We start from the raw sequence: 26,976 nt of genomic DNA on the forward strand, positions 1-26,976 counted from the left end.
AAAAGCTATAAATATATAAAAGCTATAAATATATAAAAGCTATAAATATATAAAAGCTATAAATATATAAAAGCTATAAATATATAAAAGCTATAAATATATAAAAGCTATATATATATAAAAGCTATATATATATATATAAAAGCTATAAATATATAAAAGCTATAAATATATAAAAGCTATATATATATATATATATATATATATATATATATATATAAAATGTGAATGCGCTCCTGCTCCCGCCAGGGTTTCTTTTCTACAAAGCTTATTATCACCTCACTCTGTCTCGCTGACTGACTGTCCGGTAAAAAGTTTGTACCCGTTATTTCTCGGATCAAGCTGAAATTTTGCATAATTATTTCATTTACCTGATTATACAAGAATCAAATTTTAAGAAATTACCAATTAGTTAATTAACTATTGGTAATTAATTATTTTGTTTGTTATCTCGAGCACGTGAAAGACTTGACTGAAGTGATGATATAAGCTGAACTAGTCCACTTTAAAGGTCGCCGCTCTAAATTAAAAAAGAATATATATATAACTACACATTCCTCACTAGTAATAAATACCTCACTAGCAGAGTGGTTAGCACGTCGGGCAGAGAAAGCGTGAGACACGAGTTCTAATTCATGTTCTTCCCCTTTCTTTTCTTTTTTTTTTTTTTTTCAAAAACTAAGTAACTCTTTTTCTTTCTTTCTGTCTCACCCCCCCCCCTCCCCACCAATGAACGCGTATTGAGAAAGCTATAAGCATGAAAAAGCACTTAACAAAAAACAAAAATAACAAATATTTCTAATCGCACAGATTTGTTGTTGTTGGTCTAGAATAGTCTACATGTATAACAAATGTAATTACTTGACTGGTCCAAACTAATTGATACACCTACGCTACGTATAAGGTTTGCTTATATTATTATTATTATTATTATTATTATGTTAGAAATGAACGAGTAGTCATTCTCTGGCGCTGCCAGGGTCGAGTTTCGCTAAAGAGAAACAAAATTCATCGTAGTCCCTTTAACAGTTTCCACTGAGGAATTTTCGAGTGATGTGGCAGGTCTGCAGCAGTACCGCCTTCTGACAGGCAACGAAGATGTTCCTAGGAATGTTAAGGGCCTTGAAGGTGTCTGTGAGGTCAGTTGTTATTATCCCCTCGGTTGATATAACAATGGGGTATATTGTTATTTTGGACAATTTCCATAGACGCTTAATCTCCAAGCCTAGGTTCCCATATTTTCTTTGTTTTTCTATCTCAGTTTTTCTTAAATTATGAGACAGTGGTACGGCGATATCGATAATGGTAGCGGTTTTTTCTTTTTTATCGATGAACAGCAGATCCGGGCGATTGAAATCTACCGTTTTGTCGGTCAGAATAGGCCTATCCCAGTACAGCAGATGTTCAGTAGACTCGAGAACCTCTTGCGGAGAGTATTTATAATAAGGGGGAGTGTCCTTACCGATCAATTTGTACGTCAAAGCCAGGTGTTGGTGTATTAACTTTGCAACTTGGTTATGGCGACCTAGGTAGGCTGATTCTGATAGGGCTGGACATCCTGCCATAATGTGTTCAATCGACTCGCCCACATTTCCACATTTTCGGCATTTGTCGACAACATTGAGTTTCAGGATATGCTTCTCGTAATTTTTTGTCCTGATTACTCTGTCCTGTATTGCTGTAACAAAGCCTTCTGTTTCAGGGTAGAGATGACCTGCTTTGAGCCATGTTAAGGAAGCAGCCTTGTCGATGTTGTCCCCATGTAATGAAGCCGGAAATTTTCCGTGGAGTGTTTTTTCTTCCCATTGGCGAATCTCATGCCCTACGTCGTCCAAACCGATATTGACATCAGCATTGTGTAGGTTCAGAGGGGTTGCATCGGAGTCGTATTTCCGTAGGAAGGAAACTAATTTATTGCTGGAGGCGAGCAGTTTTGATCGTATTTTTAAAACTTGCATCTTACACAATTTGAAGATGTTCTGCAATCCACGACCCCCATCCTTCCTGGGCAGGTATAACCTTATGGTGGAGGACTTGGGGTGTAGACATCGAAACTTGGTTAGTAATTTTCTAGTGAGTCTGTCAATGTCATGTAGGTCGGTGTCAGTCCATTTGATCACACCGAACGTGTAAAGGAGCACAGGGACGGCCCAGCTGTTAATTGCAGTGATGAGATTACTGCCAGACAGTTTGGTGTTGAGGATTTTATTAACTCTTTGCCTATATTTGCCAAGAAAGTCCTCTTTTAATTTCTTATGGTTTATCTTGGCATTCTGGTTTATTCCAAGATATTTATAAATAGAGGCGGAGTTCAATTCCTCGATGCCTTCAAATTCAATGTTGGTGTTCGTTGCCTTGCCCTTTTTAATGCTTATGATGCCACACTTATCCAGGCCAAAAGACATACAGATATCGTCACTAAAGCATTTTACCGTTTTGATTAAGGTGTGTAATTTTTGCTCGGTTTCTGCATATAGCTTTAGATCATCCATGTATAATAAGTGGGACACACATTTTGTACATTTAGTGTCAACCCTAAAACCGTTTGTAGAGTCTTGGAGTAATGTAGATAGAGGATTAATCGCTAGGCAGAACCAGAGTGGAGATAGTGAGTCACCCTGGTATATACCTCTTCTTATGTGCACAGAACCTAGTTTATCACGATTTAGGTGCAGGTTTATCTTCCAATTATCCATACAGACTTTCAATAGTTGTTTTATTCTTGGGTTGATTCTATGGATGTCCAGGGTTTTTAATAGCCAATCATGCGGAACTGAATCGAAAGCTTTTTTGTAGTCGATGTAACACATGTGTAAATTTCTCTTTCTTCTATTAGCTTGATGCAATATAATACCATCTATAGTTAGCTGTACTTTACAGCCCATCGACTCTTCAATGCAACCTTGTTGTTCATCTGCTAGTAGCTTATGGGCAGAACAAAATTTATACATTTTACTTTTTAAAAGTGAAGTTAATAGTTTATACACCACTGACAGACAAGTGATAGGGCGATAGTTTGATGGTTGGTTCGCATCCCCTTTTTTGGGGAGGAGAGATGTTCTCCCTTCAGTGAGTTCCAACAGCATTGAAGACGGTTCTGATATTAGCTCGTTAAAACTTGATGTTAGTGGTGCATGTACGGCTGTAAGTTTTTTCAGCCAAAAGTTGTGTATATTGTCCGGTCCAGGAGCAGTCCAGTTGTGGGTTTTTGAAATAGATGCGGAGACTTCCTCAGCTGTGAAATCCTCATCAGGCATTTCTGGTATTAGGTTGTTTTTAGTTTGGATTTCCTCGATCCAGTCAGCCTGCACATTGTAATGTAGTGGGTCGGACCAAAGCGCCGCCCAGTAGTCGGTAAAGGAGCCGTGTTTAGTGCTATCAATGGTTTGAATTTTGTCAGCACCATTATCAGCTAGTTTACGGAAGAACTGTTTTCTCATGTGCTGAAATAAAGCGTTATGCTCCTTTCTTTTGGTGGTTTCGTTGTAGCGCTTTAACCTAGCTCCCTTTAGTTTAGCTTTCTGTCTCAGAGTATCTTTCAAACATAAGAGTCGTGCGTGGCTATCACAGTCCGTCAATTTGATTCCAGTTGTTCTTAGTATTGTCTTCATTTTGTTAAGTATTTTCGCGGAATGGTTATTATTATTATTATTATTATTTCTGTTTTTCTTGTTTTACAACATTGTCAACGAATGTGACAAAAATTTAATGTTTAGTCACTTTTTTTTTTTTTTTTTTTGCATTACATTTGTAGTAATGGACTTGAGCTCACAAAGTCCAAAGTTTACCTGGAAAATAAGACAAAGGGAGAAAGGATAAACTGTTGCAGTAAAGTGAACTATGTTAAGACACTAGATTAAGGTTATCAGGCAGCTGCACGGGCATAGAAGAACTCAAAAGATGACAAAGCCCTTTTCACGGAAGTCACAAGTTCAGTGTATATCAGTGAGTAGGCGTATGTCCAATTCGTAGGACACAGAAAACTGTGCTTTGTCCATTAGCCAACAGTCACGAAACTGGGACACGATGACATGGCATGTTGACACGATGTCTGGAAGTCTAATCTTATACTGTGACTGGATTTAACTTGAACTATGACCCTGACTTATTCCATGCCCGTACACGAGTACCTTCACGTTTCTAAAGGCAACCCACAGATATATAAACATCAGGAGAGTGAGCGTCAGAAAGGATCTCGGGAGACTCAAAAGTAAATAGATAGGTACCGGACGTTTGGCAATCCTAAATTAAAATAACGGAGATATAATAGTGTCTGTTTTCACTGACATAAAAGTTTATATCAAATACAAGGTTGAAATAGTCATAGTATTTCCAATAACGGCTATGAGATTTGTATACGAAGCAAAGCCATTAATAGCAAGTCTATTGGTATATCCGGTGTACAAAATACGTGGTATTGATAATAGCGAAGTATTTAAAAAAAAAAAGAACATATATGGCCCTAGCATTTACTTTGCACTTTTCAGTGTTGTAGAATCAATGGAATAAGCTCTTTCTTGCGTAGCACAAAATATGTATTATTTTGTAGGCAGCATTGACCTTCTAATAAGGCGTCCTTGACATTGTTAATTTTGTCTATTTCAAACTCCCTCCCAATCTTTCTCGTTTCAGTCTAGTTCATATAAGAGTGAAACAAAATACTACAAACTATGCAGTAACTCTTATCTTATCTTATCTTCTTATCTTATCTTCTTATCTTGGTATTTTATAATCATAATTAGTTCTTATGAAAACGTTGCAACAATGAGGGGAAAATTCAAAAGAAAATTTAATAGTTGTCATATGAGAGTCTTTGCAGTGCCGACCCTAGGCCACTGCGACCTATATTGCGACCGCAGTGGGCCCCGAACTTTCATAGGCTCTGCAATGGTTAAGTCCGACCCTAAGTCTATGCAATGAAGTCATGATTCAGTTTATATCCAAGTCAAGCGAGGAAGAAACAGAGGTAAACTGTACCTTACAGCTTCAAGAGTGCATGGTGCAAGTTAAGAATACCAATATTTTAAATAATGTGTATGTGCATTGGACTCTTAGTTGAAGTGATGCAATGAAGCAAACAGTCTTTTTAGCGGCCCCCGAAAGGAGAAAAGACGCTATTAGTTTTGTTTGGAATGTCTGTCCGTCCGTCCGTCCTTCCCGTTTAGATCTCGTAAACTAGAAAAAATAGTGAAAATCCGACATCATAATATTTTAGACCATTCAAAGTTGTGATGCAACGGCTACTTTTTTCTTTTCTGAAAGCAAGAAATCTAATTTTTTAAATCACTTATGCAAGCTGTTGTTGTTTTTTTTTCATCAAAAAAATACACCACTTTTACAAATATTCACTATTAATAGTAACAAACACGGAGGCTCTATAGTAGGCCTAGGGGGAATAGCATTCTTCCATATTTTTAACACATTTAGGCAAATGGTTTTAGATTTTTTGTAAAAAGCTTTTTTTACATTTCTATTGCCATAAGTTAAATAATTTCTGTCATACTAACTACTACTTTTACACACAAAAGAAATGTTTACATTTTTTAAAGAGTAAAAATCTATTTAGTATGCATATGTTTGACATAATTTAAAACAACAATTAATGAGTAGGTTTTCATGTTATCGCGTATACTGTAGCATTCCATAATTACCACAGAATACTAAACTAAAGGAAAAACATTTTTTTTACGGAAATATTTTTTTCTTGAAGAATAAGAGATTGATCCTTTACAAAACAATTAGATATTCATTAGGCCTATATAAGGCATCAGTTAGGCCAGGTTCAGATCTAAACTTCACATTCACTTTCACCGATCCTGGGGCATCACAAAAGATCTGTCAACCTACCTTCTTTCTCCATTCTTCTCTGTCATTTGTCTTTAAAAGAATTTCATTTTTGATGTTCTTTCTGAAAATATTGATACCTGCCTTTTTACCTGCCTTCTGGACCACTTCGGGGGCCGATTTTGAATTTGTTTTTCCACACAAACTGTCTTTGTAACCTTGTTTTGTCATAAATTATTACTAGAAAAAAAAAGTGATATATACCCTAAAGAGAAGACTAGGTAATATTGATGTAATTTTAATTGTTTTTATTCTAAATTTTATTCATTAAATCAAAAGCAGTAGAAGAGATTCGTGCTTTGCTTTGTTAAGAGATTTTAAATACAATGAAATTTTTTAAATACCTAATGGTTGAGAAAACAAATATTTTGGCATTTTGGTTCTAAATGCCTCAAAAAATAAGAGAAATTTTTATTTAAACTGAAGAATTTAGCTTTTATGTTAATCGTGTATTCATTTATTATGATATATATATCTATGTATGTATATGTGTGTGTGTGTGTGTGCCAAATGCATCTTTTAGATATTCCAATGAGCATCAATAATCAATATAAGAATAGCTTTTGCTTCTATAGTTTTATGCCTAATGGTGCCCAAGAAAAATCTAGAAGTTCAATGTGAGCAATACTGCAGTGAACATTTCAGTATTTAGGCTTTTTTTTTATTTACAAGTAAAAAAAAAATACTTTTTAGCAAATTAAATCAATTATATCATTATAACTTTATTCATAAAATATACAACAACAAGGTTCATTATAACATATTTACAATGGCAGAAAATACTTCTGTTATTTTTTTAGAGAAACAAAATACAAGCTGTAACATCTACTAATATTTATTTTAAAATGTGTAAAAATAATATTTAATAAATTAATTTTTATTTAAAATAATTCTAAATTTTTTTATTCGTTTAAAATATAGTTTAAAATATTCACACTGAAGAATAACACTAGTTTCTCATCAATAGTTAAATTAGGCTGCAAAGATATCATATTGGTTTGGCTTTAGAAAAAAGGTCAATGAAAAATATTTAATATTTCTAAAAAAAAAAATCATTTGTTGAAAAAATGAGATTCAAAATCAGGACTAAATAAAATAAAATCAGCAATAAAAAAAAAAGATATTTTTTTAAAAGATTTAAATTTACAATATTACTACAGATGATTTTTCAAATACTGATATCCACAAATAAATAATTATGAAACTATAACAAGTATGTATATGTTTTAACAATGCATCTACAGGGTGGCCTAAAAGTAGATTTACAGTTAATACATAGACATTTTTTTAAAAGCAGGAAGAAATGTCTGTATTATATAAGATAAGTTAAGCAGAAAATTCATTATACCTGTTAACATTAACATAAACAATTAACCTCTCAGAGGCTCAAAATATCCACCTTCAATATTACAATATTAAATATATATCAAATATATCATGGTGTTATTAAGCAAGTAACTTTAACCTTATAGAAGGTATTTTAATAACTGTAAACCTCTACTTTTGGGCCACCTTGACAGCACTGATATGTATACAAAGCTCAATATATTTACATAACATAATCTAAATTGCACAATTTTTAAAATACACTAGAAAATCATAATTCAATCAGTCTTCTATTTTGTTCCTTAAAATGACTAATACATATATATTTATAAATACAGTAAGTAAAAAATGGCCGTTAAAGCTACATTCATTATAAATAAAACTAAATATATTGAAAGAACATGTGTACTTGTACAGTTTTGATGTACAGAATCGTCATGTTAAAAGTAATACATGATGTATGTGTATAAGTTTAGCAAATTATGTCTTGACATCAAAATGCATAGATATTAAATTGATGATTTTGGTCAACAATATATACTGACAGAAAACGAGATTCAAAAAATTCATTTTCAGAAAAATTTACTTGTGAGCTCTGCTTTGTGCAGTTAAGAGTCTGTAATATGCCCCTTTAGTGGACAAAAGCTGGCTATGACTTCCTATTTCGACTATTCTGCCTTTACTAATTACAGCTATTTTATCTGAGTTCTGAATAGTTGACAACCTATGGGCTATTGTGATGCAGGTTCTGTCTTTACAAGCTTTGTCCAATGCTTCTTGAACAATCTGAAAAAAAATATGAAGAAATGTGTGACAAGAGTAGTATAAACTGTTTGACTTGAGTTTGAACTCCTAATGGTATCACATAAACCTCCCAGATACCCTCCTTTTCCCAAGTGTCCACAAAAAGAGATTAGACCAGAGGGCTCTGGAGAATTCTATAAGATGAAAGATGTGCTATGGAAAAGCAATTTAAATATAATAAATATTGATATATCAATGACTGCTGTGATATAATTTAAATATCAAAATTTAAAGACTTTTAAAGAACTTAAAGCATATTATATTTGTTTAAATAAAATTTGATAAACTTTCATCTGACTTAATCATTTTTGTCATTATGTACTTATTTAATTAATTGCAACATACTTTTTCACTTTCTGAGTCTAGAGCTGATGTTGCTTCATCTAGTAACAATACTTTTGGACGTCTCACCAAAGCCCTTGCAATAGCTATTCTTTGTTTTTGTCCACCGCTGAGTTGTGCCCCTTTTTCTCCAACACTTGTTTCATAGCCCTAAAAACAATTTTCGTAGCAGTAATGTTATTTCTAAATGAAGTTATAAAGTTTCAAATAATGTTAGATAACAATTATTATATTTGTACATGTTTAACTTTTACCAATGTTCATTTATTTATATTGAATATGAATTTTTAAGTCATAATTACCTGTGGTAAGCTAGCAATAAAATTATGAATGTTAGCATCCTTAGCAGCTTGCATTATGTCTGACATTGGCACAATTCTTGAGTTGTCTCCATAAGCAATGTTCTCTGCAATGCTGCAATCAAACAAAGTTGGTTCCTGGGATACTATACCCAGCTGACTTCTGTACCACTTCAAGTTCAAAGTGCGTATGTCATTTCCATCAATTAGCTGGAAAAAAAAATGAAAATGTAAATATCTACTTTTCTGTGATATTTAAAAAGTGTTAGGAAATATATATATATATACATACACTTTTTATGACCTTTAAAAAAAAATTCTAAAAATATATAACTCTACTTTTTTTCTTTAATCAAAATTTTTAATGCAAAGCTAGTGATCTAATAAACTGGTGACTAAGTTTTTCATTGTTTACATTTTAATTAGAAATGTTTTGTTTTTACTTGTTCTAGAATGTCTTACCAGATTTCCTAATATAACATCATAGAAACGTTCAATCAACTGTACAGATGTACTTTTACCACAACCACTGGCACCCACAAAAGCAACTGTCTCTCCAGGCTGAATCTCTAGATTTAAACCATTCAATACTTTAGCATTTGGTCGGCTGGGGTAATTGTATGAAACATTGGCAAAAGTAAAATGGCCAGTGAAGGAATCCTGAAAAGTAAATGTATAAATATCTAAATTAAAAAATGCTATAGTGCATGCTTTGATTATTGTAGAGTTTTCTTATATACTTAACATGCACACATTGCATTCATGACATTTCAAATTAATGGCTTCAGTGAAAGCTTTCTTTACTGCTCAATCCATAAATTAAATAGTGCTGAGATTTCCAACACAGCAGTCAGAAATGTATGCCACCCAGCAACAAGTCATTATGAAAGTAAAAATCAGATCTATGACTGCCATGTATAGAGATTATTTTACTCAATATGTCATAAATTGATACAATCATTGATGAGACGTCTTTAAATTTTTAGCTTTTAAAATTTTGTTGTAGTATCTTATGTAATATTTCATCATTAACCCTTAGCATCTTTAACATCCAAATATTTTTGTAGCACTGTTTACTTATTTTAAACTAAGCTTCAAAATAACACTACCATCTTAATTCCATCAGTGTTGCGAACATCTATTTTGGGTTTCCTATTTATCAAAGCAATGATTCGAGCACCAGCAACCTTAGCTTTAGTAAAGTCTGCACCAAATGAAGATTGGCGTCCAATAGTCATACCACCAAATATGATTGCAGAAAATACCCTGTGAAGAAGTAAATGACAATAGACTATTTTTTGTTCCTTGAGGAAAAACTTATTTAGTTTGAATGAGTAGAAAATAAAAAGGTGAAAAAAGAAGATAGAAATGTCACCTGAAAACTTCAAAAAATTCCATCTCTCCATCATTCACTAAAACAGATCCATAGTAAAAGGCCACGGCATAAGCAAAAAATATAATGCAGTTGGCAATTGCATATGTTAGTCCATAGATCAAAGACATATTTCTGCTTGCTCTAAAGTTAGGGGGGGGAAAAAATTTAAAGTAATGTTTTAAATAACACAATTATATTACAAAAACAATAAAAAAAAATAAACTTAAACATTCTCTTTTTTATAGATGTATTTAATAAAACATCTATATATCCCATTAAGAAATGTTTATACAATTTATAAGGTAATGAATGCACATTATTGAAGCTCGTTTATATTTTTTGTCATTTTATTTATGGAGAAATGTTAAACTGTTCTGTGTAATGCATAGTGTTTTCTTTTTGTGCTTTTGTTTACAGTCATATGATCTGCTAATTAGCATATTGTTTGTTGGCTTGGATTAATCCCCATGTTGCTATGATAGCAAACTAAAAGTCTGCTAGATTTTAAAACAATAATAAAAGTAACAGTTGAAACTTATTGCCAATTTATCAGAAATAGTTTGTTTGTTTTTTCCTCTAGCTTCTTAAAATACTTACTTTTCTGTACTGTCAATTAGATCATCAAATCTCTTTAAGAAATAATCCTCCCTTCCTAATGAGACAACTGTTCTGATTGAATCAACCACTTCTGAGCATATCTAAACACAATATAGCATTTACTAAAATTATTTTTGAACAACAGGAATAAGAAAGAATGTCGTTTTATATCTTATAGCTGCAAAGTTTGCTAGGATTCACAGATGTAGCAATAATTTCAGCTTTTGTTTAATTTGTCTAATTAGTTGCCAATAAGAAATACAGGGAGTGAACTATAGGGAGATATTGATTATTGCATGCAATAAATTGTGACTAGACAATAAAGAGATGTAAAGGGGTGTTAGAAGAGAGCATGTGAGAATGAATTCAAGGGTGGTTTAGTCAAAAGATTAAAGAATGAATTCAAGGGTAGTTACAAAAGATTAAAGAATGAATTCAAGGGTAGTTTAAACTAAAGATTAAAGGATAAATTCAAGGGTAGTTTAGATTAAGAATTGGATAATGAATTCAAGGGTAGTTTAGACTGAATATTAGAGAATGAATTCTAGGGTAGTTTAGATATAGCATTTGAGAATGACTTCAAGGGTAGTTTAGGCAAACGACTAGAGAATGGATTCAAGTGAATTCAAGAGTAGTTTAGGTTAGTATAATGTGAGTAAAGAGTAGAAATGTATTTTACATTATTTAGTGGTTAAAAAAAAAGTATTTACTTTTCCAGCTTGTTGAATTTGTTTCTTTTCAGAATTATTAGCACCAGCAATCGCACGCCCCTGAATGATACCACCAATAATCATCAATGGCATGAAAGATAAAACCACCAATGTGAGTTTCCAGCCATAGATGAAAGCAATGACAAGAGCAGCAGTTATTGTAGAAATGGATTCAAGCATCTGACCTATTTTTGAGCCTGTTGCCTGAAATTTTTCAGTAACAATATTATATAGTTTAATAGCTAAGCTCACTAAATACTAAATAATTATATTAGATTATTTAAGTACCAAATAGGTGTGTACTATGCAATGTGCTATATAAAACAATGTTTATTATAATGCTGTTTTTTTTTATTCTTATTGTAGTTCTTCAGACTTCTAAGATCTAGAGTTCACATAATTTGTTTTTTGCTTTTGATGTTCTTTAGGTTTGAAGATTATTACACCCTAGCCCTACCCTCCTGCAGGATGGGGAAAGATGGCAGTGGGCAGGTTTCAAAACTGGGACTAAAACAACAGTCCAGAGTGTAACTTCATATTCATGTAACACCTCTTCTGGTGTTTATTACAGTGTCTGCTGTCTAATAATTAAATATACGTCTCTACCGCGCATGTCTACTAATGAGTACTATAACAAGAATAGCACAACAACATTGACATTCATAAGAATAACTCCTGGCTCAGCAGACATTGCATGTTTATTTATATAAACAAGGCACAAATATTGAAGAACAGTCAGAATCACTTGTAAAAAATTATATCCAATATGTTCAAGAATTATGTCTAACAAATTTACGTCCTTTCACTGCTAGAACCAAAGTAAAAACTGATGTCTGACCGTGTGGTCTGAATTCACAACGAGGCCTGTACGAGATTTCTATTTTCTCGTGAAAAACGAAAACCAAGTGTTCTCAGTAAAACTTGACTAGTTCATGTCACAATAGCTATCAAACAATGCTGTGACACAGAGCACATACCAAGAAGGCAGTAATTGTTTGTTCATGAAATCAGTAAAATTTACTTTAAGTACTATTGATTAATTTTTGTGAAAAATTCTTAGGAAAAATTAAAGGGAATAATTAATTTAAAGGTACTTTGATAAACTATTTTTAGTACAAGTAATCTCAGTAAGCTAGCATGCAAAAAAAATCCATTAGCTATTCTTATTTCACTGCATAGCTTTCATTAATATTAAGTATATGTGAACTATATTTTATTTTTATTTTGTCTTTTATTACTAAATTGAATCAAGAAAATCTTTCCAAAAGTTATTGACTTAACCTAATTTTGTTTAAGACCTAATTAAAGGAAAATGTGCTCTATTATTATCCTTGAAGACTATTTCCATGTCAATATGTTGTTGTTATTCTTACCCCTTGAACTAAAGCTGCATCACCAGAAAGTTTTGTTGACAGAGCTCCAACTTGGTTATTAGGCATGTCAAAATAGTCCATGTCCTAAACATTCAACAAAAAAAAATTATTTGAAACAAAAAAAAACTACATTCTACAGTCATTTTACATAAATATTTAAGTAATATTTAAACATTATCTTTTCTATTTAAGCATCGTCTGTAATTTACATGTTAAATTTTAAATTACATTGTCTTTCATGTCATTTCTGCAGTAATTAGGGCTAACAAAACTATTTCACTATAAGAACCATAAAATAAATGTAGATTACCTGATTGATCATTGAAGCAAATGTCAATTTTCGAAGGCGAGCTGTGAGGAAAGCCCCTGACTTGCTAAAACAATAACCCTGAAACAACAATTGTTTTGAAATTTAAAGTTTTATCTAATAACGATTTATATATATATATATATAAATTATTTTTTCTTAATTATACTTTTTATTTTTTTATTTTTTACAATTTATCCTATCATTATTTTAGCTCCACTAAGCTTATGTTTGTTTATAGGTCTAAAATAAAAATACTACAAATGTTTACCTGCAACATTCGCACAACAGCTGAGACACATGCAACACCAATAACAGCCCCACCTAGAACATGAACTTTCTCCCACTGCTCATTATGATCTTTAATTCCAAAAAGCTTTTAGAGAGAAAGTAATATATGACGTAAATAAAGTACATGCCTTTACCACAATAATATTATTGTTTTTTTGTTTTTTTAAATAGCTATCATAAGAGAAGATCATTTTGACTTTACAGAGATAGCATAAATACTATTTTAAAAGATTTAAAATATAAAAACATAACCTAATAAAATTCTCAGAAAGACAAAGATAAAGGCTTATTTTTTTTATTTCATATGCTAGGATAAGTGTTCGTTCTTCTTTATAGTGCCATTAGAACATGTGGAATGGCTTAGCATATGTTAAGTTTCTGATCAACATGCATGACTAGCTCACACATGGATATGGGTTCATGATGGGTTGGATGTAATTATTTATAAGATAAGAAATCAATAAGCCAAAAATTGTTTCTAAAAATGTTACTTATTTGATTCTTACCTTTATAAATTCACTGAGAATAAAAGTGAATGCAGGGTGAACAACTCCTGCTAGCATTGATCCAACACATCCAAACAAAATTAGAGGCCATTCTGGAGCATTGTATCGCATTAACTCTTTGATGCTTGCATTTCCCTCTTCATTTTCAGGATTTACCTAACAAATCATTAAAAAAGACAAGATCTTTATGTAGTAATGTCATCTTTATTAAAATTATAAAAAATATTTTTGTTGATGACAATGTTTCAGAATAAATAACTGTTTAGTCTTACTTTGTTGTTTTTCTGTTTAGATTTCTTTCCTTTATTAAAACTCGCTCTGGCTACCAGATTTTTTTCTTTGATCTCTTTTCCAGATATTCTGCTGAAAGATCTCCTTAAAAGTTCCTGATTGGCTGATTCTTTAGTATCTAATTCATCTTCTTCAATAATCTCTACATCTTCCATATCTGTGAAAAGCATTCATAAACCATCTGAACAAAGGATAGAGTATTTAATATATGAAGGACTACATATTTAAATCTTTTTTTTTTTTGGAGTCAACCTTAAATAATTATTTAATTTTAATTGACAATATTTTGTATAGTGACAAGTTTGTAAGTTATCATAAGAATAGAATTCTAATATGTAATAATCATGATTAACAAAATGTATAAAGTTACTGAAAACCTCTATTTATTTCTTCAATAAAATACATTTTCTGTATAATATCTGATGTAATATTGCATAAATATTTTTAATAAGTAGATTTAAACATTCAAACATGAATACTTGGAAGCTTATAGTCAGTTTAGCTTTGTAATAGTAGAAAACTAAGACCAGTAAATGCTACTTGCAAAAGTATAGATCTCTATGTGTTAAGTAAAAAAAAAAAAAGAAAAAGAAAATAATAAATTTCCCAATGCTTAGAGTGCCAATCATATTTTGCCAATTTTTAAAGCAATGGATGCATAGGCTTACTATATATATTTACCAGTAAACATTAAAAAAAAAACATAAAAAATATAAAAAAATAAACAAATTTTAGAACCAGATACTATTAAGTTATAATAGAAAAATAAAAATAGTTTCTAAAATTTTAATTGTGCTGTAAGCAAAAATTTATTGTTCTATTTGGAATGTAAAAAAATGTAACGATATTTTGGCACAGCATAAATTGCAATCAATTTAAAATCTAATCTATTTTAATGTAAAATCATAAATATATTTAATTATATTTTACACATTGAAAACACTAAGGACATACTTATACACAATAGAGCATGCAGAGGTCAACATACTTTACTTTCTTTTAGTAACATTAAAGACTTTTAATAACCAAAATTTAACAATTTTGTAGGATAATATAGAGGGGGCAGGACAAATGAATTCTTTCAGTAAAAAAAAAAATAGCATTTTTAGCATACAAAGGAAAATACTGAAGAATATAGCTACAGTTTTATTATAATTGCTTATGATGCATGATGCAAATAACATTTTTAAAAAATAAAGTCCTTACATATTTAAGGTTTCTAATGTGTAACCACAGCAAACTTAATCAAATTGTTTTGATTACTTGAGACAATACATAGAAAACATAAAATAATAAACTTTCATATGCATGAACACAAAGTTTAATCACATTTGTGATCAGGAAGGGCCAAAAAGAGTAGAACTCACTTTACCCTAAAAATCTTACCTTCTTTTTGTGGGGTTACCTTAATTTCCACTTTTGTCACTGGAGTAAATATTAGGCTACTATTTTAGCAAGCAGAAATGAAAATGAATACATATGGAGTGGAATCACAGATTAGAATGAAATTTTAATTAAAATAGTTAGAGGTGTAAAAAAGATTAGGCTACAGGATAATTATAAAAACACACAAAGAAAAACTACTTTAAATTAAAGCTTATGTTTACATACATTTATGAAAATATCATGCAAGCTCACAAAACTTTAAACTTTTTTTTTCAACAGATAAAAGTTAATTCTTAACAAAAGTAAAATTCAGAATAAAGATATATTTGTTCACAAAGGCATATGTTTCATAAAGCTTCTATTAACTACCAATTATTATCTGAAACTATGACATTCAAAAACAATTTACAATTCTATAATTAAAGTTTCAGCTTTTATATCAAATATCTATTTTATTTAATAAATAATGTAACTTGCATGACATTGCAATCAAAGTTTAAAATAGCACTAAATTGATAGTTTGGTGTAAATGATATTAGATTATAAATATACAAGCTATTAGTTGTTACTGGTGATATGTAACATTTTAGAGTAGTCTATATTACATTGAGAGTGTTAGAATAACTGGCGTCTAAATGATCTAAATGCTATAATGAAATATTATCTTACTCATTTCAGCTTCTTTTTTTATTTGTGACTGAAATACAAATAAATATAAGAGACTAGTTATTTATCTAAAATATAAGAATATGAACAAATTATGATTTTTAAAAACGTCTGTGCCTAAATCAAAATGTACAAATTTAATAGTATTAGATACTATGACATTTTTTTAATAACATAAATCAAATTATTTTTGCTTTACTTATCATAATAAAACTAAAATGTTATAAAGTAATGTTAAGTTATTATAGAAGACAAGATCTCAAATAATGACTTAGCTATTCTGATAAATTTCTTCAGTGAATGACTTTAAATCTTTATCTACCTGGATCTCCACAAGCTGAAAATACAATCCTTTCTTTTCCATTAGTTCCTGGTGTGTCCCTCTTTCAATCACTTCTCCTTCACTAATAGCAATGATCTCATCAGCATTTTGAATTGTAGAGAGTCTGTGTGCAATGGTGATGGTAGTTCTTCCTTCTCCTGCCTGTTAATTCATAAAAACCTCATGATGAAAGCTTACAAAAGCTACTATATTTGTTTTTTTAAGTTTTTATTCTGTAATATGAAGTAAGGATTTACAATTCTGTTCTAGTTGGAATTCTGATGTGTCTGAATTCAGTGCTTTTTAACAGCTAAAGAATGATATTGCTGGAGGCACTATTCAATTATAAATTATAAGCACTACTAACAATCAATTCTACCTTCACATGTCTTATAAATAAATATATATAAAGGGAACTTTTTTTTCTTTTATTAGTCCAGAATCGAAAAAATAAAGGCTATACACTATCTTTATTTTAACTTACAGCTTCTAAAGCATCTTGGACGACTGCCTCACTTTCCTGATCCAGAGCTGATGTTGCTTCATCAAGAAGTAAAATTTTGGGGTTTCTGACTAAGGCTCTAGCAATAGAAATTCTTTGTTTCTGTCCTCCACTGAGTTGGGCTCCTCTTTCACCAACATTAGTTTTGTAGCCCTGAAGAAATAGAAGGAAATATTTGGACATTCCTTATTACGTTGCCATATTTTAACCACCTGTTAGGTGCTTCTGCTATGTCTAATTCAGATAAGCCAAACAGAGGTAACACTCAATGAAATTCAATCCGATCACTCAATATAAGTTCTTTGACTCTGATACTGAACAAGAAGTTTAATAGCAATGAAGGGAACCATCAAATGTCAGCAAACTCTCTACGTTCATAACAAGCTTCCTATCTCTAAGGTGTCCTGAAAGAAGTCTGTTTATGTCTGCTGATATTTCATTCAGCCTAAACCTAATCTTATTTTTATTAGTTACATCATAATCTCTAAGTCAAAGCTTCACCTTTTTTAGAAACAAACAAATAATTACTAATCATGCCATAACATACCTAGCTTTGGAGTTAGCTTAGATTTAGTATCACTAGTACTATATACGTTTACTTATTAGCTTAGATTTAGCATCACTAGTACTATATACGTTTACTTATTAGCTTAGATTTAACATCACCAGCACTACATAATTTTACTTATTAGCTTTGATTTAACATAACTAGCACTACATAATTTTACTAATTAGCTTTGATTTAGCATCACTAGCACTACATAATTTTACTAATTAGCTTAGATTTAGCATCACTAGCACTATATAATTTTACTTATTAGCTTAGATTTAACATCACCAGCACTACATAATTTTACTTATTAGCTTTGATTTAACATCACTAGCACTACATAATTTTACTAATTAGCTTTGATTTAGCATCACTAGCACTACATAATTTTACTAATTAGCTTAGATTTAGCATCACTAGCACTATATAATTTTACTTATTAGCTTAGATTTAGCATCACTAGTATTGTATACATTTACTTTAACAAACCTCAGGAAGCTGCATGATGAAATCATGAGCATTGGCCTTTTTGGCAGCAGCCTGTATTTCCGCTAAAGTTGCGTCCATCTTCCCAAATCTAATATTCTCCTCAATGGAAGCATCAAAAAGTGATGGCTCCTGGCTAACTACTCCTATGTTTGAACGCATCCACTTTACATTAAACTTTCTTATGTCTGTACCATCAATCAAAACCTGAAATTAAAATTATCATAACCAATTGCAAATCTTCAAGTTTAAAGTCAATTTTTTTTTTGCAGTAAACATGTACAATTAGTTTATATTTGATAATTAGAGCCTTTCCAAAATTGTATCTCTTAATCTTTGTCAAATCTTGGTCAAATCATTTAATTAAATATTTTACATTACATTGACACTGTATGATCTATACTTAATCCACAAAATTAACAATTTATTGCTCAGCAAAACAGAAAGAGATTGTATAGGATTATTTCTTAATGTATCGTTATAAATGAACTGGTATCAGGAGAAAGGCAGATGTGTTTGACCTACCAGCAAATGACTGAGGCCAGCGAACTGAATGGTCAAGCAGAATTTAGGTCATTGGTTAATATGAATGACTAAATGTGCATGACGCGTAGGACTTTATCATCTTCTTTTTTGAAGTAACGTTTGTATTATATAAGATAAAAGAAGATGTAAAAAAAAAAAACACACTGTTGTAAATGCCTAGAGTGCAAATGGTCCAGATTCCAAAAGCTCACATTTTAAATATACAAGTTTTTAGCATTTATTTTGGAAGAACATAAACTAAAAAGTTAACCTTGGTTAGGCCAACAATAGAATATGCATCCTCCATTTGGGACCCCTCAACTCAAGAAAACATTAAAATCAGGAACAGACACAAAATAGAGCAGTGAGATTCATAATAAAAGAATATTCACATTGGATTCGTAACTCTTCAGGATAGAAGGCTAAAAGGTAAAGTAACAACTATACAAAAACAAAACATAATAATATAACTCAGATAGACACAAAAATAAAGGCACATTTCTTGTTCCAAATGCTAAGACATATTTGTAAAAATTCTACTTCTTCCATAGTGCTATTACAACATGGAATGGGTTGCCTGAGTCAGCCAGGAAAACCAATAAATTGGCAGAATTTAAGCCATTGATTAACAGGCATGACTAGATGCATTTTATGTAAACATCTTCTTTTTGAAGTAATTTCTGTATTTTATAAGATAAGATGTGAAAGAGATATGTGCTTACTTGTCCTATTATATTGTCTCATTACTGTCTTGACTTACAGGTATCTACTTAGTGACCACTAAAAATGGCTTAGTGCTCAGTGCCAACACTGCCTACTTTCCAGTGCCCAATACAAGTAGTAAAAGAAAGTGAGTGATGTAACAATATAAATTAAGCCTACTTACAGTTCCTTCAGTTGGATCGTAAAATCTTTGCAAGAGCTGCACTGTAGTAGATTTTCCACAACCACTAGGACCAACCAAAGCAATTTTTTTTCCTGGCTCTATTTTGATGTTCAGATCTTTGAGAATCTTAACAAAATATTGTATTCTTTAAATGCAATGCTTTTACTTCAATGGAATGTCTAAAAAAAGTTTGAAGTGAATGTATTTGCTACATTTCTTACCTGGACATCAGGTCGTGCTGGATAAGAAAACTTTATATTTTTAAATTCTATGTGGCCTTTAAGATTCTGTAGTTTTAGACCTTCTTCAGAAAAGGAATTAATTTTAGGCACCAAGGAAATTATCTTGAACACGCTGACGGCTGCCCCACGTGCATTGGAAAAACTTTCAAGATTGTTGAAGGCATTACCAAGGGCAAATGAACCCACCATGATACCAAAGAAAACCTGTAATAGATTTACAAATGCATGAAAAGAAATTCAGTTCTAAGCTTATGACTAGATGTAGAATCATAATTTACTAGTAGGCTAAAATTATTCTTTACGACATTCATAAATAATTATTCACATTATGGAAACCAAGTTTAAAAAAATTAGAATTGATATATTTTTAGCCTTAACACTGAGCCAAAATTTGAAAAAAAAAAAAAAAAAAAAAAAAAAAAAAAAAAAAAAAAAAAAAATTTAACATTTTTTTTCACCTCACTGTTTATAGCAAACAAAATTCCCACAAACCCTGTTTTAATTGACCTAAATTCAAAATCAATGTGATTTTAAAAGCGCTTTTGGCATTCCAAATTCATTGAAAAACCAAGATTTACAAAGTACTTAATTTTAATTTGATTGAATTATTTGTTAAGATTTAAATTGAGGCCAGAAACCAAGAAATTTTTTTCTTAGTATTCACTGGTTATTTACATTTCTTGTCAAATAATTCACTGAACCCAAATCACCATGCAAAAATGCAATTTTATACAAGACTTTTGATGTCCCAATTATTTTGATATTAGCCTACCTAAAAACATCTTTTTCCATACAAATGGTGTATGGAGTATTAATATAAGATAAGATGTATCAGACCAATGCACATGTCTGGCAGCAAATGGAATTACAATGCAAAAACTAATTTAAAGGGCTCATGTATTCAAACAGATAAAAAATATTTATAATAGTTTTTTTTTATACTAAATAAACTTTTAATAAAAATTAGTCTTGTTAAAAAAAAGTCTAATTAGACAAAAGATCCACTTACAGGTAAAATTTTACCAGACTGTAAACCATCTGCCTGAAGGAGATATGTGCCAAACCACATAACTCCAGAAAACATCAACAACAATATAAACCAGATCATTGAATTCCCAAGACCTAAAGCTATTCCTTTTTTGGTTGCTACTTGAAGGGCAGTAGATAAATTGTCATCATATCTGAAAGTAGTCACCACATTAGAATTTCAACAACAAACTACATTTCTTCAAATAGTTTATTTTAAATATTCTATAGCATTAAGAGTTTGTGTTTCTTTGTGTTCTAAAATTAATGTGTTTTATGCAGATTTTCTTTAACATTAAGTTTAATAGATATTTAAATGTAATTTGTTTTATAAATTGTTATTAATAATAGGTTTTTAAACTAATTATACTTTGCAACTTCTTTTTCTTGACCCTGAAAAGCTTGTACAGTTCTAATAGCTCTAAGAGTTTGCTCAGCAATTGCACCAGCTTTTGCATAGGCTTTGGCTTCTTGACTTGCCATATTTCTCATCACCTTAAAAAAAATAGTAAGCATTAGATCAGTGTTTCTCAAAGAGTTGTCCCTGAGGTGACCATAGAGGGTCGCAGAAAAGTGAAAATTGTATACCACAAATTAAAATAACTTCTTTGCAAAAAGCCAGTTTATCCGATTGGATATTTTTAATAGTAATAACAACTAGCCCCTCACTGTTAAATATATCTATTACATACTATTCTATGATGACTTAAACCAATATTCATAAAATAGAAACTTAACCCAACAAATTCTGGTTACAAAAACATTTTTCAAATTTATATTGTACATTATGGGTCAGTGTAAAGAATTTGTTAGCTGCTTTCCCATCTTTTTATTTGGTAGGATATGAATTCATTGCCATAATGAACCTCAACACAAATAAGACTAAGACTGCTTTATTGATCCTTACGGAAATTTGTTGTGATTACATAAGAGACACATAAGAGAAACCGACTTGATATTTGTGTTGAGCCAGGGATAAATACACTCATCAAATGTCATAAGCTTCATCCAAGACAGTTTTATTTTATTTTAAACAAAATATATAATCTCAATAAACACTCCATCAACAGAATGTGTTTTGTTTTACATTTGTTACTTATTTTACTTAATTTTGAGAACCTCTGCATTTCATACATCTTTTGATAACGCTAAATACCATTGACCATCTAAATGTATAAGACACGAAAATGTGTGTTATAGTTTTGGCAGTGCACAAATGTAAGCTATTTTTACTATAAAATTATATGTGTATAAAAAAACACAATTTAAGATTTACCAGTAAGCCTAACTAAATTTTGTAACTTGTAGACAGACACTTACTCTAACAAATGTAGCTCCAACCATGACAAGAATAGGACTGACTGCAATAACAGCTAGAGTTAATTTCCATGACCTTGTAAAGGCCATAATATAAGCAGCCAGCCATGTAGTAACCCATTGAAGGAAAATAGCCATCTTATCCCCCATTCCTTCTGATATTTTACTGATATCTCTGCAAAATATATGTACAATTATTAATCATAGTTTTTAGATAATATAAAAGTCTTAAAAACAGACTTTTATTGAAAAAGATTAATGATGAATTTTTAAAAATCTTACTCTGAGAATTTGGAACTAATTTCCCCTGCTTCATGTACATCAAACCAACCAATGTCTTGCCGTAAAACAGCCCTAAAAAATTGTTTCCGCATCGTGGTGACCTTAAAATGAACATAAGTTTATTAATTTTATGGAAATAATGGTTAAGAACAAAGACTAACAAAGAATAGAACAAAAAATTATTTTTTACATTTTTTATTAAGCTTTCTCTTATTTCTACATTAATGTCAAGAATAAAAATACTTTTTTACTTACTTGTCTTTCTGCTGCCCATTGCCAAAAACTGACAGCAAAAAATCCTGTTATAAAAGATCCCACTCCTAAGCCAATGAATTGATAAATATATGGCAATATAGCATCCTGTATTGGCTGTGTAGTGGTTTTGTTCAGCATCTGTGTTGTATTGGTTTTATTCATCATGTTGTTATCAACAAAGACATCAATGACATCTCCAAATGTTGAGATGTTAATAGGGAATGCTGTACCCAGAGCTATGGCTCCTATTGTTCCAATCACAATCAGAAATTTGTCAGTACATGTCGCAAACTGGAACTGGAAATATTGGAATTCAAAAATGGTAACCATTACATTTAAGAAACTGAGTGTGGTTACAAATATTGTTTTTTTTTACAAGGTTTCAGATGTTCCTTCAAAACTGAAGATTATTAGATCTAGATCTACGTCTTAACCCAAACCTTCTACAGGTCTGCAGGAGATGGTGGTTGGTAGTATTCAAACCCAGAATGCATGCAAGTAGTAGACCAACTAATCTAGATTTTGGCTTTCTATATTATTTGTATAACATGTCTTCATGTTTCTGTAATATGCAAAGTGGGCTTTAATCCACATTGTGACATTATTTTATATACAAATCATTACCACCAGATTGGTCCCTGGGATATTTACTAACTGTTGTGAAGTCCCCAATTAAAAAACATCAAAATTCTTATTTTAGCGGTTTTTGCCACGGAGCCACACATACCACATACACACAAATTCTTTTTAGTACAGATTATTTTTAATCACACCTAGTCCTGTATTTTATTTCCATGTCACTTACCAGCTCAAGTATTCCTATAATCTCTTTTTTCTCTCCTTCCTCTGAACGTCCTCCGCAACAAAGCCTGCCTTTTTTTTTCTTTTCTTTGTGGTCATCTGTCCGGTCTAGCGATGTTTTGCCATCGGGCTGTCCAGCAGTGTACATTCCGTTAGCCTCTGTCCCATTCTCGTGAGGTTTTGAATTGTTCCATCCGTTTTGTTCTTCGTGTGATGACTGTCTGGATAGCCTTGTTAGAGTAACAGCTGTCTCTTTAGTCATTTTAGGAGTTGGTTCTGTTGAAGCTAAGACAAAAGTCATTGGTTTCTTACGCTCAGTAAACAAAGTTGAAAATGATATTAGAGTCTAATAATGATATACAGACGTTCCTTCAACGTATAAATTTGAATAGATGGAATGAGTTGCCAGAGCCAGCCAGGAAAACCAATGACTTGGCAGAATTTAAGTCGTTGGTTAACATGCTTGACTAGATGAATGACGCGTAGGACGTAATCATCTTATTTTTTTAAGTAACGTCTGTATTCTACAAGATAAGGTAAGATTTTTGTAACCAGAATTGGTGGTAGCCTATCCTTGTTTACGCATTTGTTTCAAGTTCCGCGTTTGTGGATATTTCAATAAGCTGCTTCTGCTTTAGCATGGTCTCGTGTGTGATTGCAATGGTCAATTGCAACTGGAGATCTCTTGGACAGCCACAGAGCAGAAAGAGGAGAACTCTAGCTAGCATCTACCATGTTGATAAACAACACATGCACGCCAAATAGCAAGATTGTCTTACTGACTGACGCCAGGACAGCTCTTGTAAATCTCAACAACAGCAAGGTAACACTCCAGCGGATCTCAGGTCACATTGAATTAGAAGGCAGTGAAAAAGAAGACATATCCGCCAAAGATGGGAGAATCGTCCGTCTGTACCCGGAAGAAATGACCAAAAAAAAAAAAAGAGAGAGTTTAAGCGAGAAATAAAAAAAAAACTCTCAAACAGCAGAATGAGACAACGCATGTTCCGGAAGTTAAAAATAGGGACTAGTGAGATTTGCCCTTGTGGAGCGTCACCAGAGAATGCCGACCACGTCCTTCAAAGCTGAATACTCTATCGAGAGGCTCGAACAAGACACGGCCCCCCACCTACCTGAGATGAACTCCTATTGAAAATCAGAGCAGGAAGGACTACCCCCCACCTACCAAACTTGCCCCCTTCCTATAGAACAAAAACAATATGGAGAGCTGCCAAATCTGGAAACCAATGTCTAGTTCATCTAGGCCTGCCAAATCTGGAAATCACTGTCTAGTTCATCTAGGACTGCTTGTTTGAACCTTTCAACATATATATGAGAACGAAGAAGAAGAATAATCTTTGATTGGTATCTGAGTTTGTTCAAGAGCTAAAAGGTTCAATGCCCAGTTGGTAGTATCCAAGCGAATAATGTTTTCAAATCTTTAGTTTAGGGCACACTTAGGTTGCCATATAATTGCACGTAATAGACACATTACACAGTTAAACAGTTATTAAACAAGCTGATTATCATTCAAATTATCCGATCGTATAAGATGGCTTTTAGCGAAAGAGGTATTTTAATTGTATACAAATTTCATCTTTCTGAGGACCCCTTTCGGTCATCTCGCTGACCCTGGGGGTCCGCGGACCATCCTTTGAGAGCCACTGAGTCTAAAGGCACTAGGGAAGAAGGAGCACTTGTAGCCTACGAATATGTTCTATCCTTAGATATCTTTGTGTCTTTCATATTGCCTTAATGTGTTGTTTGTATATTTGTAAATTATGGTTCCGTGTTTATGTATAGGCTTTACTGCTACTTTACTTTATAGTCTTGTGTCCGGAAGTGTCTCTTAAAGTTATTGAGTTAACTAATGTTACTCTGGTTAGAGGTGAGTTTGTTTGTTTTTCGCTTGTTATAAATGTCTTATACAATACATATCTTATCTTATATGTAGGTCGCAGCTGGGACTTCGTAGCCACGCGAGATACAGTGCTCCTCGATAATCTTCGGACACGAAGAGAAGCCTTATAAATTATTATAAAATATAATACTAGTAAAATACAATATAGATTTTCAAGACTTATATGTTCTAGTAGAGACAAGGATGAACACGAGATTTGCGATGAATAGCACACGAGTTGTCTATCCGTAGCCGGAAAAAATAATACACACTCTATGATGTTTTAAACTATAGTATTGTTACGAATGAACAGTGACAGGTAGAGGTCACTATGTGTGACCCCGGCGAGATGACACAGCACCGAGTGTTATCTGGAATCTATGCATGTAAACAAAGACAGGATGGGACGTGCCTCACGTGTTGTTCCAGAGGACGAACAGATTTACGAAGGGGGGCATTGTGACAAATGAACAGTGACAGTTAGAGGTCACTACGTGTGACCTCGGCGAGATGACACTGCAGCAGGCATCCTCTGGAATCGACATGTATAAACAACAACAGGATGTGATGTTTCCTCCCATGTTGTTCCAGAGGGTACTAGCAGTGTTTTTGCAACAATAGACAAGCGATTAGGGACTCTTTATAAACCAGAGATGTTCATGTGAAAAGGGTCAGTACAGTCGTCGATAATGTTCTCTACTGTGCGAGACAGTAGAAGAGAGTGGACTTGAGCCGTTACAGTCGATACAGTCGATGTAAGACGTATACGCTACATGTTACAGTGACGAATTGTTATAGTTATAATTCAATAAAGTTATTTAAAGCTGAAAGTTGAGTCGTCAAGTTCTTTGCAGTGTTTCTTTTATTTGTGTGCCTAGTACATTTAGCCAGAAAATCAGAAATACGTAACAATTGGTGTCAGAAGTGGGATGTTTTCTGGCTGAAATGTCTTCGAGGAAACTACTTAACCAGCTGTTGGTCAAAGAATTAAGGCAAGAACTTCGTGAGAGAGGTCTGCAGCTCAATGGTAACAAAGAAACACTAACAGAACGCCTAAGACAGGCCCTTATTGAGGAAGATCAAGATCCAGATGAATACATATTTGAATTAAACCCAGATATGACAGAGATCCTGAGTAACATGCAGGGCCAGATGGACTTAATGAAGGAGAGCCTCAAGAAAATAAACGCCATGAATGAAAAAGTAAATGAACAGATGAGCTCTATGAACGAGAAGATTGACCAGAGAGTCAACACTGTGGAAAAAGAAATGGAAGAGATAAGGACTCATGTCCAAGAACAACTGAGTAAGGAACGGGGTACTAGAACAAAAACATTAGTGCCCGAAATCTCTGGGAAGATAAAGCCGCCTGTGTTTGATGGATCCATCTCATGGACTGTTTACAAAAGACAGTTTGAGGCAGCGGCCAAGGTTAATAACTGGAACACTGAAGAAGAGAAAGCGACTGCTCTGGTGTTAGCTTTAAGAGGGAAGGCAGCAGAACTGCTTCAGTCAATAACAAATCAACAAGATTACGCTGCCATTGTTAAGGCTATGGAGCTCCGTTACGGAGACGAACATTTACAAGAAGTTTATAGAGTTCAGTTGAAAACCCGACAACAACGCTCCGGTGAAACCTTGCAAGAGCTAGAGGCGGACATAGAACGTCTTGCTCATTTGGCATATCCAACAGCAGCACAAGACTTTCTGGACGTCATTATCACTGATGCATTCATTGATGCTATTCGAGATCCAGAACTGAAGA

At 32.4% G+C, this 26,976-nt stretch overlaps 1 protein-coding gene across 4 annotated transcripts in view; it reads right to left on the minus strand.

Annotated features, from left to right (window-relative positions):
* Positions 1-6,613: 6,613 nt before the first annotated feature.
* The window catches only part of LOC106073827 (ATP-dependent translocase ABCB1-like), a 33,491-nt gene continuing 13,128 nt past the window's right edge, over positions 6,614-26,976 (minus strand). For 2 of the 4 annotated variants that reach the window (XM_056020991.1, XM_056021018.1), the window contains exons 2-27: positions 23,316-23,596; positions 22,511-22,807; positions 22,256-22,356; positions 21,977-22,148; positions 21,027-21,151; positions 20,640-20,811; positions 19,610-19,834; positions 19,389-19,514; positions 17,981-18,184; positions 16,924-17,094; positions 16,440-16,601; positions 16,121-16,148; positions 15,452-15,490; positions 14,047-14,222; positions 13,775-13,930; positions 13,249-13,353; positions 12,981-13,058; positions 12,671-12,754; positions 11,298-11,501; positions 10,588-10,688; positions 9,991-10,131; positions 9,725-9,881; positions 9,078-9,275; positions 8,619-8,825; positions 8,320-8,466; positions 6,614-7,956 (exon numbers count right to left, since the gene is read on the minus strand). In XM_056020991.1, coding sequence (XP_055876966.1) covers positions 7,753-7,956; positions 8,320-8,466; positions 8,619-8,825; positions 9,078-9,275; positions 9,725-9,881; positions 9,991-10,131; positions 10,588-10,688; positions 11,298-11,501; positions 12,671-12,754; positions 12,981-13,058; positions 13,249-13,353; positions 13,775-13,930; positions 14,047-14,222; positions 15,452-15,490; positions 16,121-16,148; positions 16,440-16,601; positions 16,924-17,094; positions 17,981-18,184; positions 19,389-19,514; positions 19,610-19,834; positions 20,640-20,811; positions 21,027-21,151; positions 21,977-22,148; positions 22,256-22,356; positions 22,511-22,807; positions 23,316-23,596 — 4,061 coding nt within the window. In that variant the 3' untranslated portion in view covers positions 6,614-7,752. The remainder of the gene's footprint in view (positions 7,957-8,319; positions 8,467-8,618; positions 8,826-9,077; positions 9,276-9,724; positions 9,882-9,990; positions 10,132-10,587; positions 10,689-11,297; positions 11,502-12,670; positions 12,755-12,980; positions 13,059-13,248; positions 13,354-13,774; positions 13,931-14,046; positions 14,223-15,451; positions 15,491-16,120; positions 16,149-16,439; positions 16,602-16,923; positions 17,095-17,980; positions 18,185-19,388; positions 19,515-19,609; positions 19,835-20,639; positions 20,812-21,026; positions 21,152-21,976; positions 22,149-22,255; positions 22,357-22,510; positions 22,808-23,315; positions 23,597-26,976) is intronic. The other 2 variants (XM_056021009.1, XM_056021000.1) reach the window with 2 other exon arrangements.

The sequence above is a fragment of the Biomphalaria glabrata genome, chromosome 1 (genome assembly GCF_947242115.1).
Source record: "Biomphalaria glabrata chromosome 1, xgBioGlab47.1, whole genome shotgun sequence".
Classification (NCBI taxonomy): domain Eukaryota; kingdom Metazoa; phylum Mollusca; class Gastropoda; family Planorbidae; genus Biomphalaria; species Biomphalaria glabrata.